The 19,617-nt window shown below is 40.7% G+C and overlaps 1 protein-coding gene across 1 annotated transcript; it reads right to left on the bottom strand.

The window, feature by feature from the left end:
- Positions 1-15,835: 15,835 nt before the first annotated feature.
- On the bottom strand, positions 15,836-17,890 carry gal3st3 (galactose-3-O-sulfotransferase 3; the record flags this gene model as incomplete). The annotated part of the gene is made up of 4 exons (XM_083907338.1): positions 15,836-15,988; positions 16,300-16,440; positions 16,511-17,714; positions 17,814-17,890. The coding sequence occupies 4 exons, from the start codon at positions 17,888-17,890 to the stop codon at positions 15,836-15,838; spliced, it is 1,575 nt and encodes a 524-aa protein (XP_083763464.1).
- Between the last annotated feature and the right edge of the window lie 1,727 nt (positions 17,891-19,617).

Below are 19,617 nucleotides of genomic sequence, written 5' to 3' on the forward strand. Positions count from 1 at the left end.
GCCATGCTAACTTTTACCATTGACTTGCGCTAGCCATAGCATCAGCGAACTCGACAACTAGAAGAACTGAATGAAATTTCTTAAAAAACGTCTCCAGACGTCTCCATCACACCGGCTGAGTTGGAAAATAGGTTTTATGTCTAAAATTCCGAACTATCCCTTTAAAGTCGTATTTATTTATCACATTTACAAAAATCTTACGGATAAAAAAAAACAGCTCAGGTCAAAATCACTGGATCGGATATCGGACAGGGTAAAAATGTCAAATCCGACACTTGCTAGCTACCTAGCATGTTTCATGCTTCACTATCAGAAAAAAGGGCTTTTATGTGCTGTTTATTTCTTCTTTTTTTGTCTTTAACCGCTTCGTACGTCCATAAATGGTTGAAAAAAATGACTGTATCGGACTAATTTTCGGTTTGTGATATCGGTATCTTAGCATCTCTGGTTCCGTTAGCCTCGTTAGCCTCGTCTGTCAGGTCTGAAGTCCGTCACGTTTCGGCCTTAAGGGAAACCCATCCATTCACCAACAGTGAAACGAGACGATTTCTGATAGAGTCGCCTCTACGCGAGCGCGTTTGAGTTGTGAAGACGATGCCAGAGGGAGGAAGAGAGGAGCTAAATCAGCTCTGCATCAATGAAATAAACAAACAGCGTTTGCCTTGACACGCACAGACAAGCAGAGTCACAAGAAGCCTTAATTAAACGACGACAGCGTCTTTTGGGGGGGGGGGGGGGGGGGGCGTCGATCGTCGAGAGACGTCTGTGAATGCAGATGGAGGCTGACAGCGAGGAGAAGCTGGAGAAAGCCTGAGGGAGGAGGTTTCACAAATCAAGAGGTGGTAAATTGTGCCAAAATTCCAAGGGAGAAGGAAGGAAGAAATATTTGACTTCAACAATCTGCACCAGCATCTGTTCACGTGAAATAAAGGTGATGATAACAATTCCCTGGTTATGCGGCAAAAAAAAAAAATCATGATTATTTTCCTTATAACACGGCATCATCATCTGCATAAAAACACACCAAATTTTCAATATCCAAAAACATGCAAAAAATGCTCTCAAAATTTGCAAATAAAAGCAAATTGCACAAATTTCCACGGGACAACGGACTGCTAGAAGCACTATTTTACTTTAAAATCTGCATCAGTCTGTGTGAAATAAAGGTGATGATAACCATTCCCTGGTTATGTCTAATTCTTTAGGTTTAGGCACAAAAAGCAGCTGTTTTCGGGCTTGAAAAGTTCATGATTATTTTCCTCATAACAAGGAAAAAACATCAAAAACATGCTCAAAAAAATGCAAAAAAATGCAAATTGCACAAATTTCATCAAGTGCAAGGTCATTTTCCTCATAACACGGCATAATCATCTGCATAAAAACTCACCAAAACATTTTCATCAAAAAACATTTCTTGCTTATGAATTTAATTTAGATTTAAGCACAAAAAGCAGCTGTTAGGTCTTGAAAAGTGTATGATCTTTCCTCATAACACGGCTACATCATCGGCATAAGAACACACCAAATTTTTGATATCCAAAAAAATGCAAAAAAATGCTTGTAAAATATTGCAAATAAATGCAAATTGCACAAATTTCATTAAGTCCAAGGTCATTTTCCTCATAACACGGCATACTCGTCTGCATAAAAACACACCAAATTTTCGATATCCAAAAACATGCAAAAAAGCATCATCTGCATAAAAACTAATTTTTCGATATCCAAAAACATGCAAAAAATGCTCGTAAAACTTGCAAATAAATGCTCATTGCACAAATTTCATCAAGTGCAAGGTCATTTTCCTCATAACACGGCATAATCATCTGCATAAATACACACCAAAAAATTTTCATCAAAAAAACATTTCTCGCTCATGAATTTAGTTTAGATTTAGGCACAAAACGCAGCTGTTAGGGCTTGAAAAGTGTATGATCTTTCCTCATAATACGGCCACATCATCTGCATAAAAACACACCAAATTCTCGATATCCAAAAACATGCAAAAAAATGCTCGTAAAACTTGCAAATAAATGCAAATTGCACACATTTCATCAAGTTCAAGGTCATTTTCCTCATAACACGGCAAAATCGTCTGCATAAAAACACACCAAAAATTTCCTCGAAACCTCCAAGGAAGACGGAGAATTGTCGTATCTATTTTCGTTATCCCAAAACATGCAAAAAATGCTCTCAAAACTTGGAAAATATATGCTTTTTTCCCCTCATCACACGGCATAATCGTCTGCATAAAAACACACCACATTTCAATATCTGAAAACATGCAAAAAATGCCCTAAAGGCAAATCTGCACCAGTGTCTGACATTATTAATTATCCTGGTTATTAAATTTAGTTTTAGGCACAAAAAGCCTAAAAATAGACGAGAAACAACACATTATCATCTGCATAAAAACAAATAGCTAAAGAGGCCAAATAGAACATCCTGCTACAGCCATTAAATGTCTGACACCACGAGAACAGGGTGGATTATGAACTTCCTTTTATATTTGTCACGTACAGAAACAATGAGGCAGATGTTTGAATTCACACGAACGTAGAACACGTCCACCTCGTCTTATTGTTTCACTTTTGCTGCTCCTTGTTTGTTTTTGTCACGCAGAGTTATTTTGCTACTATAGCAACGGAGTGGAGCGGAGATGATCCACTTCCTGTTTACGCACATCAACCTTGTTTGTATAACGCCGTTCTTACATAAGGAAATTTATAGTGCTTTACAGGCAGGAAATACATTTGAAATCAAAACACAATTAAAAAAGGAAATTAAAGCAATTTAAAACATTAAACAATTTAAAACTAAATTAATCGCACAGAAATCAATGGAATTAAAAATCATTACTTTTAAAATGATTAAAATCATTAAAAAGCAAAGTTAAAGTGGTTAACATTGTCCGACTATTATCAGATTATTCGTTTTTTTCTCAGAATTATGACTTTTTCTTAGAATTAAGACTTTAATCTCAGAATGACGACTTTTTTCCCTCAGAATTATAACTTAAATCTGAAAATTATGACTTTAATATCAGAATTCTGACTTTTCCCCCTCAGAATAATGGCTTTAATTTCAGAATTATGACTCTTTTTCTCAGAATGACAACTTTTTTCCCTCAGAATTGTGACTTTTTTCTCATAATTATGAATTTAATCACAATTATGACTTTAATATCAGAATTAATACTTTTTTTTTTTTTTATCAGAATTATGACTTTTTTTCCCTCAGAATAATGACTTATTTTCTTCAGAATTATGACTAATCTCAGAATTATGACTTTTTCTTAAAGTAATGACTATTTTTCTCAGAATGACAACTTTTTTTCCCTCAGAATTATGACTTTTTTCTCTCAGAATTATGACTTTAATATCAGGATTAATACCTTTTTTTTTTTTTTTTTTCAATCAGAATTATTACCTTTTTTTCTCAGAATAATGACTTATTTTCCTCTGCATTATGACTTTAACCTCACAATTCTGCGGGTTTTTTCCCCCCTCAGAACTGGGACTTTATTTTCCTCAAAATTATGACCTTTTTTTCTCAGAATTATGACTTTAATCTCAGAATTAATTCCGTTTTATTCATTGTAGTCTCCATGTGGCGCTAATACTCCTCCGTACGAACCAAACAAGGACTCAAATGAATGAAAATACTCGTCTTGCCGACGATGGAACGCGATGATGACACAACAGCGTCCGTCGTATATTTGTATCTTTTACTTTCTATACAAATACCACTTATGTATTTGTTCATTTTTATATCACCATCACACTCAGTCAGATTCCACCACTTCCTCTCTCTGAGTGAATCATGAGTGTTTTATTTTAGCTGGTGCTGCTGTGTGGGCTCAGGGTCACAGTGATTCACAGCAGAGGGACGTTTGTGAACCACAGTCCTGATAAACAACAACTAAAGACCCGAGGTAGAGACTGAGGCTGTGTTACTGTATATGCTCACATTATGATCGTGCTCTTTGTTTATTGCAGTGTTTAAAGCAGGGGGAGCAGAGGATGTGCGTGATCACAATAGACTGATGCGTCATCAGCTGCTGACTCTGCGCCAACGGGTCGTCGTCATCGTAGTTTCGCTTCTTTGTCGTCGTCTTTCGTTTCAAGCTTCTTCTCCTTCGTGAAAATGGAAACTGAAGGTTTTTTTTTGTTTTTTTTTACACAGGTCTTGAACTATAATCCTGACTTTGGGTTCACGACCTCGTCGTCGTTCTCCAATTTCCTCCCACAGTCAAACACGTTGGGGATTAGGCAAATTGGACGCTCGAAAAATGGCTGTTTGATAAAGTCCCGTAAAGGAATACTTGAGTAGAAATGTGAGTGTGTTACCAGAAAATGACTTAAGTAGAAGTTGAAGTCGCTTTTTTATAACGTTACTTCAGTAAAAAGTCGAATTTTTCCTCATAACGCGGCAACATCATCTGCGTAAAAACACACCAGATTTCAACATCTGAAAAACGTCATATGGGGATCACACACTCTTAGAAATAAAAGTGCTTAGTAGAACCATATAAGGTTCTTCGGCTTGTCCTCATAGGAGAACCCTTTTTGGCTCCAGGTAGAACCTTGAACCCTTTTGGAGGGTTCCACCAAGAACCCTTTTTAAAACCCTTTCTTCAGGAAAGTGGTTTTAAAGGGTTCTCTGGATCAAAACGGTTCTTACTGGAACCATTAGTGTTACCAAGAACCTTTGAAAAAGCCTTTCTTTTAAGCAAAGGTAGAACCTCTTTATAAAGTTTCCACCTGGAACCCTTTTAAAACCCTTTCAAGAAACGGGTTCTCTGTATCAAAATGGTTCTTGCCGGAACACATCCAAAAAACGTCATATAGGGATCACACACTCTTAGAAATAAAAGTGTAACTAAAGTAGAACCATATAAGGTTCTTCGGATGTCCTCATAGGAGAACCCTTATTGGCTCCAGGTAGAACCTTTTTATGAAGATTCCACCTGGAACCCTTTTGGAGGGTCTAAAGTCTACGATATTTACTGTACTTAAAGGTATAGTTCGGGAATTTTGGACATAAGACCTATTTTCCAGCTCAGCCGGTGTGATGGAGACGTCTGGAGACGTTTTCAAGAAATTTCATTCAGTTCTTCTAGTTGTCGAGTTCGCTGATGCTATGGCTAGCGCAAGTCAATGGTACAAGTTAACATGGCATTAAAAACACTCATACCGACTCCACAGTGCACCCGAGGCAAATCAATTGTAACGGCAGAATATCGATGTGCATATCTGTGTTGATAGAATAATATTTGAAACAAAACTAACGTCGCATCGCTTGGATTATTGAGGGACTACTTTCTCAGCACTATACTTCCGGCAGCGGAATCAGCCCGCCGCTGCCGGAAGTATGACACGCTGCTGCTGCTGCTGAGACATAAATCCTTCAAATTGCAAGGTTGGTTTTATTTCAAACATTCTATCAACACAGATATGTACATCGATAGTCTGCCGTTACAATTGATTTGCCTCGGGTGCACTGTGGAGTCGGTATGAGTGTTTCTAATGCCATGCTAACTTGTACCATTGACCTGCGCTAGCCATAGCATCAGCGAACTCGGCAACTAGAAGAACTGAATGAAATTTCTTGAAAACGTCACCAGACGTCTCCATCACACCGGCTGAGTTGGAAAATAGGTCTTATGTTCAAAATTCCAAAACTATCCCTTTAATGCACTTGTCTTTGTCCTCCAGGTACACCTATTCTGGCGTTGACGGCAACAGCGGACCTGGATTCCAGAGCAGTCGTCAAAAGACAGTTGCATTTGGAGAATGCCACTCATCATAAGTCATCATAAGCCCAAACAGGACAAACATTTTAGGCTTGGACTGACTACAGTGTCTTCAGATTCTCTGGACTGTCTGAACTGGGTTAGTGAGGAAGCTAAAAGAGAACGGCCCGAGAATGTCGCCAGTGATCATCTACTGCCGTACACTTGCAACTTGCGGTAAGGTGTTCTGTCACCTAAAAGATGAACTTGGCGAGGACTGCTGGGTTGATAGGGATCCAGAACATGGGTTAGGAAGCATGCTTATTGGTATGATTCATAGCCAAACACTTCCCCATCACAAGAATAGAGTTCTGGCCTCTTTAAGCCCAATTTATACTCCTGCGTAAAGAGCTCTGCGTAGGTTACGCAGAGCCTGTCGAAGAGCCTCTACGTCGTCTCCGACTGCACAAAATATTTTTTAAGTGTCCGTCACTCCGTCAAGGGACAACTGAGACGGCAAGGGCTGCGATTGGTCCTCAGGACAGGCCGAGATAACGCTGCTCTGTGCCGGCTCACAGTGCGCACCCGAGCGTCCACAGAAGCGGAGCTGATCACCGCCGACAACATCGCTGCCAATCTATAAATACGTCATATCTTAACACACACAGCACATGTTTAGACTCTAAATGGCCAATTTCTCGCCTCAAATTATCTTAAAACTGCGTTCAGTGACACAGAAAAGTGAGAAACGGCCACTGTTTCAACAACAACAGTCTTTCTCTCTCGGACGCCATTGCTCACTGTAGCCAAAAGCACAACAACCTTGCGCAGCGACCCCTACTGATCGGGCAGGAAATTGCAGCGCGTGTCCGTCACCACGACGCAGAAGTATAAAGGTTCAAATCGTCTCCGTGGTTACGCAGTCAGATAACGCATACGCAGTCGGAGAAGTATAATGTGGCCTTTAGGCGGTGATGGTGCCTGCAGGGTGGTTGTAGCCACCACAGCTCTTGGAATGGGACTGAATTTTCCCAACATTTCCCCATGTCATAATGTATGGCTGACCTGGGGACGTGGAGACAATTGGGCTCCCATAACATGCCATTATTTACACCTTCAAGCCAAGTAAACCATGTTATCAAATGATGTTGCTGCCGGCAAAGATAGTTGGAAACATGCCTGTAATGAAAACCAGGCTATTGTACACCGTCACATGATATTACAATATATGTAACAATACAGCTCACGGTCTTTTTTTTCTTGCACGACCTTCTGCTGCGGAGGCTTCCACGTCCTTTTCGTTCCTCCACCCATTTCCAGGACACCGGCAAGTCACGCTCTTTTAGGTTTCGGTTTTCTGACGTAACTGGCAACCCGTGGGTTGCTCGGCAGCTGAGACTCTACCGACTGCAATGATTGGTAGACGGCGGTAGGTGGCGCCACATGACGCCTAAACAAGATTTGCAGTCTGCAAAATATTTTTTTTAATGCAAATATTTTGTCTGTACTGTTGTTGTTGGTGAGTTCAGTTTGTTATATGAACATTATTCCTGAGTCTCTGTGACATATTAGGAGGATTTTATGGCCAAGTTGTTATAGATGTATTACATAATGCACCTTTAAGTAGAAATTAAAGTCACTTTTTTTTTTCTTTTTTTTACTAAAAAGTCTTAAAGTCTACGATATTTACTGTATTTAAGCATCAAAAGTCACTGTGTGAGGAGTTCATCAAGACTAGAAAAGCTCACAATTTTTCCTAATAAAGCAGCAACATCATCTGCATAAAAACACACCAGATTTTAACATCCAGTTTTAACTGGATTTTTCATTAAATTGCGCTTAAAGGTGAAGTAAGTAGTTTATAGTGCCATCTAGAGGAGAGGCTGAAATTTACAACAAAGAACTGCTCCTCTGCTCACCCCCTCCCTTCCCTGAGCGCTACGGTATCCTCAGACAAAGCGGAGAGAGAGGAGGCGGGACTTCCGCTACAAGTAAAGAGACGCTTGATTTGTTCTCTCGCGTTTTTCCTTACAGGCTCCGGTAGAAACATGGCGTCTCGCTGCTAACAGTATCTACGCAACCGCGGCCGGCGACCGTGTTATTTAACATGACTTTTTGAAACACTATGAAAATGAAACAAAAACTATTATACAGCGACTAGACAATGCAGGAGCACATAATATGTATAAAAAAAGTGGATTTTGGGTTATATAAACCCATAAATACTACACATTGTGCCTTTAAAGGTGCAAAAAGAAAAAAAGCGGCGTCTGCAGTTGTCGACGTGTTAAACAGTGTCGGAAAACTATAAAACAACAACAACAACAAGAACGTTCCATTTGTTTAATCAGTTCAGAGCTCAAAGAATGCGCTTAGCAGCAACGTTGAGCTGAGGAATCCGTTAGTTGTTGTTTTGTTTTTTTTTCCCCGTTCAGTTCTGAGAGCAGAAAGAGGCTCAGTATCAAAGATACGACCTCAAACACAGACTTTTGTCCTCACAGATTAAAGAGGAGGAGGATAATTGGAGGAGAAGAATATGCAAATATTTGGGGGGGGATTCAGTGTGTGTGTGTGTGTGTGTGTGTGTGTGTGTGTGTGTGTGTGTGTGTGTGTGTGTGTGTGTGAGGATCATCTCCAGTTTCCAGGGCTCACAAAAGAAATAACGGCCGCTTTGTTGCAGCGTTTCTTTCTCTCTGCTGAGCCTCTTCTTCTTCTTTATTCTTCTTTATTCTTCTTTCCTCCAGTTCGGATTTCATAGAAGAGAAAGTGTTTTTTTTTTTTTTTACTAATAATCAAATAAGAAAATCACAAAAAAACCACTGCAAACTTAAATAATGGTAACACTTAAATTCATTCAAACTATGTAAGAACTCTTTGTACGACTTAAGTAACTTCGGTTAATTAAGATTATTTGAACTATATATAATAATTCATTAAGGTTAAGTGTTATTTATTTATGTTTTTTTTAAATTAAGTGTTAAATTAAGTTAGTTTGAATAAACAAATCATTTATTTAGGGGTTACAAATGACCTCTTTTTTACATAATTTGTAACAAATGTATTAAGTTCATTCAGACTATGTTAGAACTGTTTGTATGACTTGATTCATTCAGTAACATTCAGTCATTGATGTATTTTGTAACTTAATTAACACTAAAAATCTATTTATTAAAACTATGTAAGAAGGTCTATAATACTTGTTAACTTGATTTTTAAAGAAGTTAATTAATTTGAAGTGTTACTGTCATTTATGTATTTTTTAATTTCATTAATTAATTAATTGGTGTTCTTTCAAACTGTAAGAAAGTTTAATTTTGATGATAATTTGTAACATATAATCTATTGTTATGTTCATTCAAATTAAGTAAGAAAGCTGTTTTCATAATTTAAAATTTTAGTTTGAATAAACTTAATTTAGCTGTTACCCATGTTATTTCATGAATTGGTAACAAATGAATTTAATTTTATTTAATTGGTAACATTTAAATAAATAAATAACAGAAATTCAAACTATACAGGGAAGTAACCTCCATATGACACTTGCTAATTTTTACTTAATGAATGAATTAACATCATTTATTTAGCATGTTAGCAAACGTATTTGTCTTTCTTTTTCTAATTTCGTGACAGGGAAATAATATTTTAGCGTAGCTGCACGTTTATCTCGCGCATCAATAACGAGGATTCTCAGGAGTATTTTCAGCGAACGCGTCCCCGAAACTCTCCGACCGCTGAGATACCGAATATCTTTTCTTTCTTTTTTTTGTTTTGTTTTTGGGGTCTTTTCTCCGTGGCGTTCAGGGTCCCAGAGCGAAACCTGAGCCTCAGATAAAAGCACTTTGTTATTGAGTTATCGAACAGAAGCACAAAGAGCCGGCGGAGAGCGGAGAGTCGTGGATTTACAAAACAAATGAACATTTACAAGAGAAGAGAAGACGGCGAGTAACTCGACCGCTGCTTTACATTCACACTAAACAACGACAGTTTCTCTCTCTGCTACTTTCTTCTTTTGCCGTGTTAAGACAGAGGCGTCCTTTGACCGATGTCTCAATGCTAGCTGGAGCTACGCTTGTGGCTTCACCGCATCTCTAACATCGTTGGTGGCGTAGCGGTTAGCATAGCTGCCGTCCAAAAATCCAGTTCACTCGGGTTCGACAAGTATTTATCCAATATCAAAAAACAAAGTTAAGTTAAGTTACGCCACGCACTGTAGCATGTAGCTTGTAGCTTGAGCTACGCGTGTAGCGCCACATGGTCCCAAAGCAACAGCGTTGCCACACGGGGCTCGAGAGTCTCGCCCACGCCGAATACACAACGTTCCCTGTACGACACTTTTCTTTTTCGCTCTCGTTTGCGAGCGCAAAACGTAGGTTTTTTTAGTGAGTTCAGTACGGTGGCCCTGAGGTGCAAAATACAAATCGCAAACGCAAACCAAGAAATGCAGATCAAAAAACAAAAACGTGAAATAAAAAACAAAAACGCAAAATAAAAAACACAAACGCAAATCAAAAAAATTAATGCCAATTTAAAAAAACACATACGCAAATCAAAAAATAAAAACGCAAATTAAGAAACTCAAACGCAAAACACAAACGCAAATCAAAAAACATAAATGCAAATCAAGAATAACAAATGCAAATTAAAAAACACAAAAGCAAAAAACACAAATGCAATTAAAAATACACAAATCAAAAAACACAAACGCAAATTAAGACACTCAAACGCAAATCACAAACGCAAAACAAAAAAAACAAACGCAAAACAAAAAACATTAATGCAAATCAAGAAACACAAACAACAAATCAAAAAAACGCAAATTAAAAAACACAAAAGCAGTAAACACAAACGCAATTAAAAATACACAAATCCAAAAACACAAACGCAAATCAAGAAACACAAACGCAAATTAAGAAACGCAAATCACAAACGCAAATCAAAAAACTTAAATGCAAATGAAGAAACACAAACGCAAATTAAGAAACGCAAATCACAAACGCAAATCAAAAAACATAAATGCAAATGAAGAAACACAATCGCAAATCAAAAAACGCAAACACAAAAGCAGAAAACACAAAAGCAGAAAACACAAAAACATTAACTCAAAACGGAAGACGTATGTTTTTTTTTAATTTGCGTTTTGCGTTCATGTTTTGCACCTCAGGGCCACCGTAGTTTTGCCTGATGACAGACGAGTCTCCTGTCAGCGCGTGACGACACAGTGAATCAAAGCCCTGCTCACGCGGCTGTAACATGAGATACGTTCACGAGCACTGATTCGTGTTAAAAACAACAACCTGAAACTACTGCGGATCAGACGATCTCTGCAAACTTCAGATGTGCATTTCTGTTAAAAACAAACACAAACAAACACAAACAAAGAAGTAACACAGTGTCCACAGTCAGCACGGTCGTGAAGTGGGCTTAACTCGTTAGCGCTCCGCGTAGCTCGGCTTGTTTTGTCTGCCGGGACGAATCAATCTAAAGTGTTTCCAAGATGGAAAGGTTTTTGAAACGAGAGGCAGCTCCGAGTCGAGGCTTCATCAGCACTCGCAGATTAGAGGGAACACATAAAAGATTGAAGAGCCAAAATGATGGAGGAGACGTTCGAGGCCCAATCACGGAGCAATCAAGGCCGAGCGCTGGAGCTCAGCGACAGGAAATGACAATTTATCACAAGTTCCACTTGTGCATTTTAAAAGGAATCATTTTATAAAGTGGCAAAAGAAAACACTAGAAAAGACACAGTGGTGGAAATAATGAAAAGTGTTGTTCTACGTAAGCCCCGAGTTTACTGGACATTTTATTAAATTAGCCCCAATCTCTCTAAAATATAGCAATTTTCCCCTTAGTTTTACATTTAATGAAGTCTCTCTTTTTACAAAACAAATCAATTTCTGGAGATAAAAAGCATTAAATGCACTTTTTAAAAATGAGTTTGTAACTGAATAGGTCAAGTGTGAAGGTGTTGGTTAAGAGAAGGAAGAGAAAGAAGTGGAAAATACCTGGTGTTTGTTGTTGCTTTGGCAGCCATGTTGAAAACAATGTCCAATATACCACGTCGCCTACAAAATGGCGGGTGTCAGTTTGGGCCGTGTGGTGAAAAAACTTTGTTGAATTTTCACTTTTCCTATGTTTCCCGAGGATTAACTGACTGCCTCATGGGCCTCCATGGGGCTAGCTAGCTGGCTAGCATGCAGCGTGCGTCTGCTCTGAGTGTCCGGGTGGAAACCTAAGTCTTTTTTTTTGTGGTTCCACTATCTCAGGGCTCTTCTTCTTCTTTTTTGAGGTTGGCAAACAACGATTTGGTGCATTACCGCCACCATCTGGTACGGAGTGTGGATCAAAACATGCGGATGTAAATGTACTACTACTTCCCAGGGGCCGTCTGCAAATTGCGGCTCTTCTTCAGTGGTTCCTTGTAGTTTTTGTTGTGTGTTAATATTTTGTGCGTCATATCTAAGGTCTACGCCTTGATAAACTTGCGTTTGAAATAAGGTAAAACACATTTAAAAGAAATAATGTGTACATGAAGACAAACATCTTTGGATCCACGGGCTGTTTTTTTCCTCAAGCATGAATTTCATTACGATTCAAATGTTGCGTCATTTGATTTCATTAATTTGCCACAAACAATGGAAGGACTTGGTCGACATAACTCAACACAAAAATATATGACTTACGTTTCCACCCGGACACTCAGAGCAGAGGCACGCTGCATGCTAGCTAGCTAGCTAGCCACACGGCGGCAGCAATTTTCTATTTGTAGTTTCATAAATGCAACAAACTATTCTTTTAAATATATATATATTATATTATATTAATATTTTAAATAGGTTTTTAAGACCAAAATAGTTAAAATACAGTTTTGTTTTCAGACGTTTCGTTTTAAACGTAACAACAAAATCCTTCTTCCACGAGTTAAAATAGGTTCAAGACGTTATGAAACCACTAAAATCCAACTTTTAACAAAAAAAAACAAAAACAGACAGATTCAGTCGCAGGTGAGATGAAAACATTCAAACTTTATTTTTGTCACGTTCACCACTTCTCTTCATAAAGCTATGCGGCTCCTTAGCTCTGATTGTCGCTAGCCACGTGTTCTGAGCCCGAAAAACCCAAAGTTCACAGATGAGCTTAAGAAACAGAGGAATTCAGGAGTTAAACAGGATGTGATGGGAATGTCGTGCGTACCCCAACCCAACAGGAAAAGCTCTGAAAGAATAAAAACAAAGTGGGAGACGGTGACAATTCTCCAATTTTCTTAGCCGCGACAGCATGAGCGTCACATAAAGTCCGTCACAACTCTTTAAAAAAAGCCACGAAAGAAAAGGCATCGTAAAAAAAAAATAATAATAATAAATGAGGAGACAGCAGGACGTAAAGAAACATTCTCGTCATCTTTCTCACATTAGCGTTAGCGTTAGCGTCGTCTTTGCCCGCGTCTATTTACGACACAAACGCACCCGAGCATCAGTTTTAACGACTGCACGGCAAGTACCTCACGTATCACGGCATCATCGCAGCGGCGCTCGATAAGAATCGGGTCAAAGGTCGTTCATCGAGACGCGAAGAATTCAATATACGAAAAAAATAAATAAAAAAGGTTACAGAACATATTCTCGCTCACATTAGCCGTTTATTTCTGGTCCTGACAAAAGGGCAGTGATGTACCCAAAGTAAACGGGAAAACATTAAATATTTAATATATGAAACATTTTTACGCTTTAAACTCTTTCTGGGAGTTTCCAAACACATGCAGATTTTGGGGATTAGGCAAATTGGACGCTCTAAAATGGTTGTTTAATAAAGTCCCTTAAAGTTAAAATGTAAGAATGTGACCAGAAAATGACTTAAAGGCGCCATATGTAAGAATGTGGCCAAAAACGTTTACTACACTCAAATTCAAAAATACCGAAGTCTTTTATGTTTCGTTTTCTGACGTAACTGGCAACCCATGGGTTGCTAGGCAGCTGAGACTCTACTGACTGCAATGATTGGTAGACGGCGGTAGGTGGCGCCACATGACGCCAAAACATAAACATGATTTGCAGTCTGCAAAATATATATTTTTTAATGCAAATATTTTGTCTGTACTGTTGTTGTTGGTGAGTTCAGTTTGTTATATGAACATTATTCCTGAGTCTCTGTGACATATTAGGAGGATTTTATGGCCTTTAGTTGCTTTAGATTTATTACATAATGCACCTTTAAGTCGTTTTCTGGTCACATTCTTTCATTTTTACTTTAAGGGACTTTATTAAACAACCACTTTAGAGCGTCCAATTCGCCTAATCCCCAAAATCTGGGAGGAACCTGGAGAACTCATGTGAATGTGGTTTGTAGAAAATGACGTTTTTTGGATGTTAAAATCTGGTGTGTTTTTATGCAGATGATGTTGCCGCGTTATGAGGAACTCATTAAATATTAAACCATATGTTGGCCATCGATATTCGTTCATTTTCACATCAAGTAGTGGAGAAAAATACAGTGTTTTCATCTTTTACAGCAGTTTTACTTGATGCTACAACAGTTTCCACATTTGACAGCCGACTGAAAACGAAGCCGAAACAAACGGCCGAGTTGTTTCCACCCCGAAGGGAAAAGCACATAAATAAATAAAACCCCCACACTGTGCTCTATCTCGTGCTTTTTTTAAAAGCTGAGGTTCACGTCTTTTAAAAAAAAAAACGCAGCCGCGTTCGCGGCGGTTTGCCGCGCTCCAGCGCCGCGGGGATGAAAGATTAATTTGAAATCGTCTCGACGTGCGGTTTCCAGGAGTGGTCTTTGTGACACACGGACACAACATGAATATTTTACAGCGCTGTGTTTCCGCCGCCGGAGCCTGTGACGGTGCACTTTAACCCAGTGATTCATGGGAAACGATGATAATAAATAATAATAATAATAATAATAATAATAATAATAATAATAATAATTCTTGCACAGTCGTGCTCGAACCCTAATTACGAGTAGTTTTAAACCGCTCTTACATATACGTGATTTTCAATCGTTGCCATGCCACCCAATGAAAATCACACACACACAAACACACGCATTCTCCCATAGACCTTATTTTCCGCAGAGACAAGAAAGTAGACGTTATCTTTGCGCGAGACTTCCGGTTTTGGCCGTTTCCAATTTGCACAAATGAGCGAACAAACGTCGCCAAACGAGTACCCGAAGTGCCGCACAAAAAGAGGAAGTCGGAAACCCCTTACTACTACTTTCCCCCAAGTCAGAAAATAGCTTCAAACACATAAGTTACACATTAATTATGAGCAGAAGGCATTTAAAAAAAATGGAGATCGCCCCCCCTCACTTTCACCCCTCGTCGTCTCTTCCGGGTTCAGAATGAGCTGCTTTCATTGGGTCCAAACTGTCCTTAATGAAAAGCTAAGGCCATGTAACCCAAGCACATGGGCCATAGGAGGTGCTGCGAGACACACCGCGATTAAATATTCAAACACTGCGACCCACGCGGGCTTCCAGTCTTTGTCCCGTCGACTTGTTTACGTTTCCCTTTTTTTTTTTTTAGTCTTGTGCCAGGGGGTTTGCTGGTAGGTCACTAAATCCACGTCTTCCGTAGAGGATGGAGATCCTGGAGATCTTTATTGCAGTAATACCCCCAACGATCAGAAAAATGAAAACACCCATCGAGAAACCCTTTTCGAGGGGGAGATAGGGGTTGTGGTCTGCTTTGCTTTCTGGACTCCAGAACAGGAGAGGATGCAGGGAGGAACTGGAGCAGGTTGACTGAAGGCTATCACTGTCATAACGGCTGGGCCACAAATTGAGAATCCAGTGGCTTTTTAGGCTCATTTTCTCCTTTAGCATCTAGAGTTTGTAAGAGAAGACAAAGAAGGAAAAAGAGTTGTTTCTTGTGCTCTTGTACTATAATGGCTGCAGGTTATCTCTCAGGAGACGCGACAGCTGACCCCTTCATGTCATTACGTCTCTCTCCAGGACTTAAAGTGGCATATGTTCGGGGGGAGAAACCGGGGGGAGAAAAAAAAGCAAGTAACGTGATACCGTTCCAGTGAAATCCACACAAAGCCCAGTCTGTGCCTCACAGTAGGCCAGACGTTGCCACTTCTCCGCCGAGTCTCAGATGTGCCCATAGCAGACTTTTGCTTCAAAGCGCCCACTTTCTCGGTCGGGCGTGCTAACGTCACCGAGCGCCGGTGTACGGTAGATCTGACGGTTCATGTGAGGACAAACCTCTCGAGATGCAAACCGGGTTCCATTTTCAAGAAGGTCCTCAAACACAAAACACCAAAGTTAACAAAGATTTAAAAGAAACGAATGTCTCCCACCCTCAACAGACCAAAAAGATTCAAGTTCAGGTCCAGATAAGTCCAATCCTAGTCACCCTTGTTTTACTTCTACCCCAAATTTCCGGAAGGGAGGTGCATTGATTCAAGAAAACCCCAAGCGTCTCCAAAGTGTGACCCCCACCCCCCCAACGACAGCCAACCATTGTTCTTGCAATCAGGATAGGCGGAACAATGCAGTCTGTTATATCTATTTCCCAGGCTGTGCAGATTTCGGCCCTGGCTGAGTGGTCTGACTTGTAGTTTCTGCTGCAGCCTTCGGGGTATGAGTGGACCCATTTCCTGGGGTATGGGTGGACCCATTTGTTGGGGTATGGGTGGACCCATTTGTTGGGGTATGGGTGGACCCATTTGTTGGGGTATGGGTGGACCCATTACCTGGGGTATGGGTGGACCCATTTCCTGGGGTATGGGTGGACCAATTTCCTGGGGCAGGACCTGGAGCTACAGCCGACTGTTGGCCACGGTGCACTTGAGGATGCCGAGGCAGGACTGTGCGTATGGACTGCTGGAAATGGTGCGACTGCTGCGGACCGCGGCGCTGGTTGCGTTGGCGGTAGTGCAGCGATTCCGAGTGCAACAAGTCCTTTGTGTACTGCGTCTCGGGCAAGATGAGCTTGAGGCAGAGTTCCTGGGCTTGGCTCATGAACCCGTGGCTGAGATTTACGGGGAAGTCGTACCCCACAATGTTGACTTTTGCGCTAGGCTGCCACGGACGGAGGTTTTTGTTCGCGATCTGTGCCGCCGACTTGAGAAGCGGCATCCGCCTGCCGAAGCAGCTCCTCATCAGTCGCTCCTGTGCCTGTTGAAGTAGACGCACTTCCCTCGCCACGCAGTCCAGACCCAGAGCCGACAGCCGGCGCCACAGCGAGGCGTTGAAGTGATCGTAGAGACGCGCGTCCAGGGAGTTCCAAGCACGGATCTTTGCGGAAAGGCCTGGCGTCAGGCTCCGCTTCGAGCTCTGGGTCCGCATGTTGAGCTTGACGTAGATTATGTCGTCCAGATCCCAGTTGAGGAGATGGCGGAGAAGAACCAGCGACTCGTCAAAGTACTCCGTGATCATCACCAGGGGGAAAACCCGCTCCACCTCTGCAACAAAGGCCTCCGCATACGCCACATCTGTTGCTGGGCGATCCTTCTCCCCGCCCAGGTCGAAGGTCAAGGTGTTGCGTGCGTACATGGAAAACTTTTCTTGTGGCCGATAGTAGCGCCAGGGGTCCTCTACGAAAGCTTCCAGGGAGGCGTTGGGCACACTCTTGAAGCTCAGACAGTATTGGTTGTAGTAGCTGAACAGGGACTCAAACATGGAGCCCGGCTCGCGCAGTATTGTGATGTAAAACGTGTCGTTGGGCATCAGCCACTGCACCTCCGTCTTGTTGAAGCGCATGTGGTTGGAGATGACGTTTGGCGGCAGCGTGTGCGGGTGGACAAAGTGGGTCTTGAAGGACATCGGGTAGCAGAACTGGTGATTGCAGGACGGCACGGGCAGCGCCACCGTCAGGTTGTTGCGCTCGGCAAAGCGGAACAGGATGTTCTGCATGGTGGAGCTGGCCGTCTTGTGGGTCTTGAGGAAGGCCACGTTGGTGTGTTTGGGCTTCGAACCCGGAGAAGGGTGGGAGCAGAGGTTAAGGCCGCCGATGTGGAAGGACTTCCTGGAGAGAGAGAAAGAAAAAAAAAAAAAGCAGAAGCGAATGTTAGAAGTGTCAATCACACGAGCACAGCGACTGGGTCGATGACAGAAGTGTACTCACCAGCTCCAGTGGCCTCCATGGTGCAGCAGAAGACTGACGGTGCTGATGGCAATGCAGACCAGGAATAACTTCTTCATATTTTTCTGCTTCACTGGGACTGTGGGAGGAGAGAGAGAGAGAGAGTGATGTGAGAAGGTGGAGGAGTCATGACAAAGCACAAAAACACAAAGAAAGAGGATGAGGTGAAAAGGGAAAGTAGCAGGGAATTGAGAAAGGTGTGTGTTAATGAGAGGGAGAAGATGGATGTGATGACGTGGGACGGGTTTTTTTTTATCTGCTTCAGCTATGATTGGTATAGGTGTGAATGTAAGACCCATGAAAACACATACATTTATTCATCATTTTCTTCATTTCCTGCAACTAATGACTCATTTCATCGTCGATTCATCGATGTGAATATGTGTATTTTAACAAGTACAAAGGAATAGGTGAGGTATACTCTGCTAAATATTAGCCTCGTGATTGAAATCAAGTGATTTTAGGGCAGAAAATTTTTTACGGTTATAAGGTAGGAGCTGCGATCACTTTTTGGCAAGCGGGAATGTACGTCGTATGAGTCGCACTGACATATTTGAAGTTATTCAAATAAATAAAAACAGAATAGGTGAGGTATAATCTGCCAAATATTAGCCTCATGATTGAAATCAAGTGATTTTAGTGCAGAAAAAATGTTACGGTTATAAGGTAGGAGCTGCGATCACTTTTTGGCAAGCGGGAATGAGCATTTTTCTGGGTTGTACTGGTCCTTTAAGTGTATTCTAACAAGTGCAAAGGAATAGGTGAGGTATACTCTGCCAAATATTAGCCTATTAAATGAAATCAAGTGATTTTAGGGCAGAAAAAATGTTACGGTTATAAGGTAGGAGCTGAGATCACTTTTTGGCAAGTGGGAATGTACATTTTCTGGGTTGTACTGGTCCTTTAAGAGTATTCTAACAAGTGCAAAGGAATAGGTGAGGTATAATCTGCCAAATATTAGCCTTGTGATTGAAATCAAGTGATTTTAGGGCAGAAAAAAACGTTACTGTTATAAGGTAGGAACTGCGATCACTTTTTGGCAAGCGGGAATGCACATCGTATGAGTCGCACTGACATATTTGAAGTTATTCAAATAAATAAAAACAGAATAGGTGAGGTATAATCTGCCAAATATTAGCCTCATGATTGAAATCAAGTGATTTTAAAAGCAGAAAAAATGTTACGGTTACAAGGTAGGAGCTGAGATCACTTTTTGGCAAGCGGGAATGAGCATTTTATGGGTTGCACTGGTCCTTTAAGAGTATTCTAACAAGTGCAAAGGAATAGGTGAGGTATACTCTGCCAAATATTAGCCTATTAAATGAAATCAAGTGATTTTAGGGCAGAAAAAATGTTACGGTTATAAGGTAGGAGCTGAGATCACTTTTTGGCAAGTGGGAATGTACATTTTCTGGGTTGTACTGGTCCTTTAAGAGTATTCTAACAAGTGCAAAGGAATAGGTGAGGTATAATCTGCCAAATATTAGCCTATTAAATGAAATCAAGAGATTTTAGGGCAGAAAATTTTTTACGGTTATGAGGTAGGAGCTGCGATCACTTTTTGGCAAGCGGGAATGTACATCGTATGAGTCGCACTGACATATTTGAAGTTATTCAAATAAATAAAAACAGAATAGGTGAGGTATAATCTGCCAAATATTAGCCTCATGATTGAAATCAAGTGATTTTAAAGCAGAAAAAATGTTACGGTTACAAGGTAGGAGCTGAGATCACTTTTTGGCAAGCGGGAATGAGCATTTTATGGGTTGCACTGGTCCTTTAAGAG

Source organism: Microchirus variegatus (assembly GCF_963457635.1).
Source record: "Microchirus variegatus genome assembly, chromosome: 2".
Lineage (NCBI taxonomy): Eukaryota > Metazoa > Chordata > Actinopteri > Pleuronectiformes > Soleidae > Microchirus > Microchirus variegatus.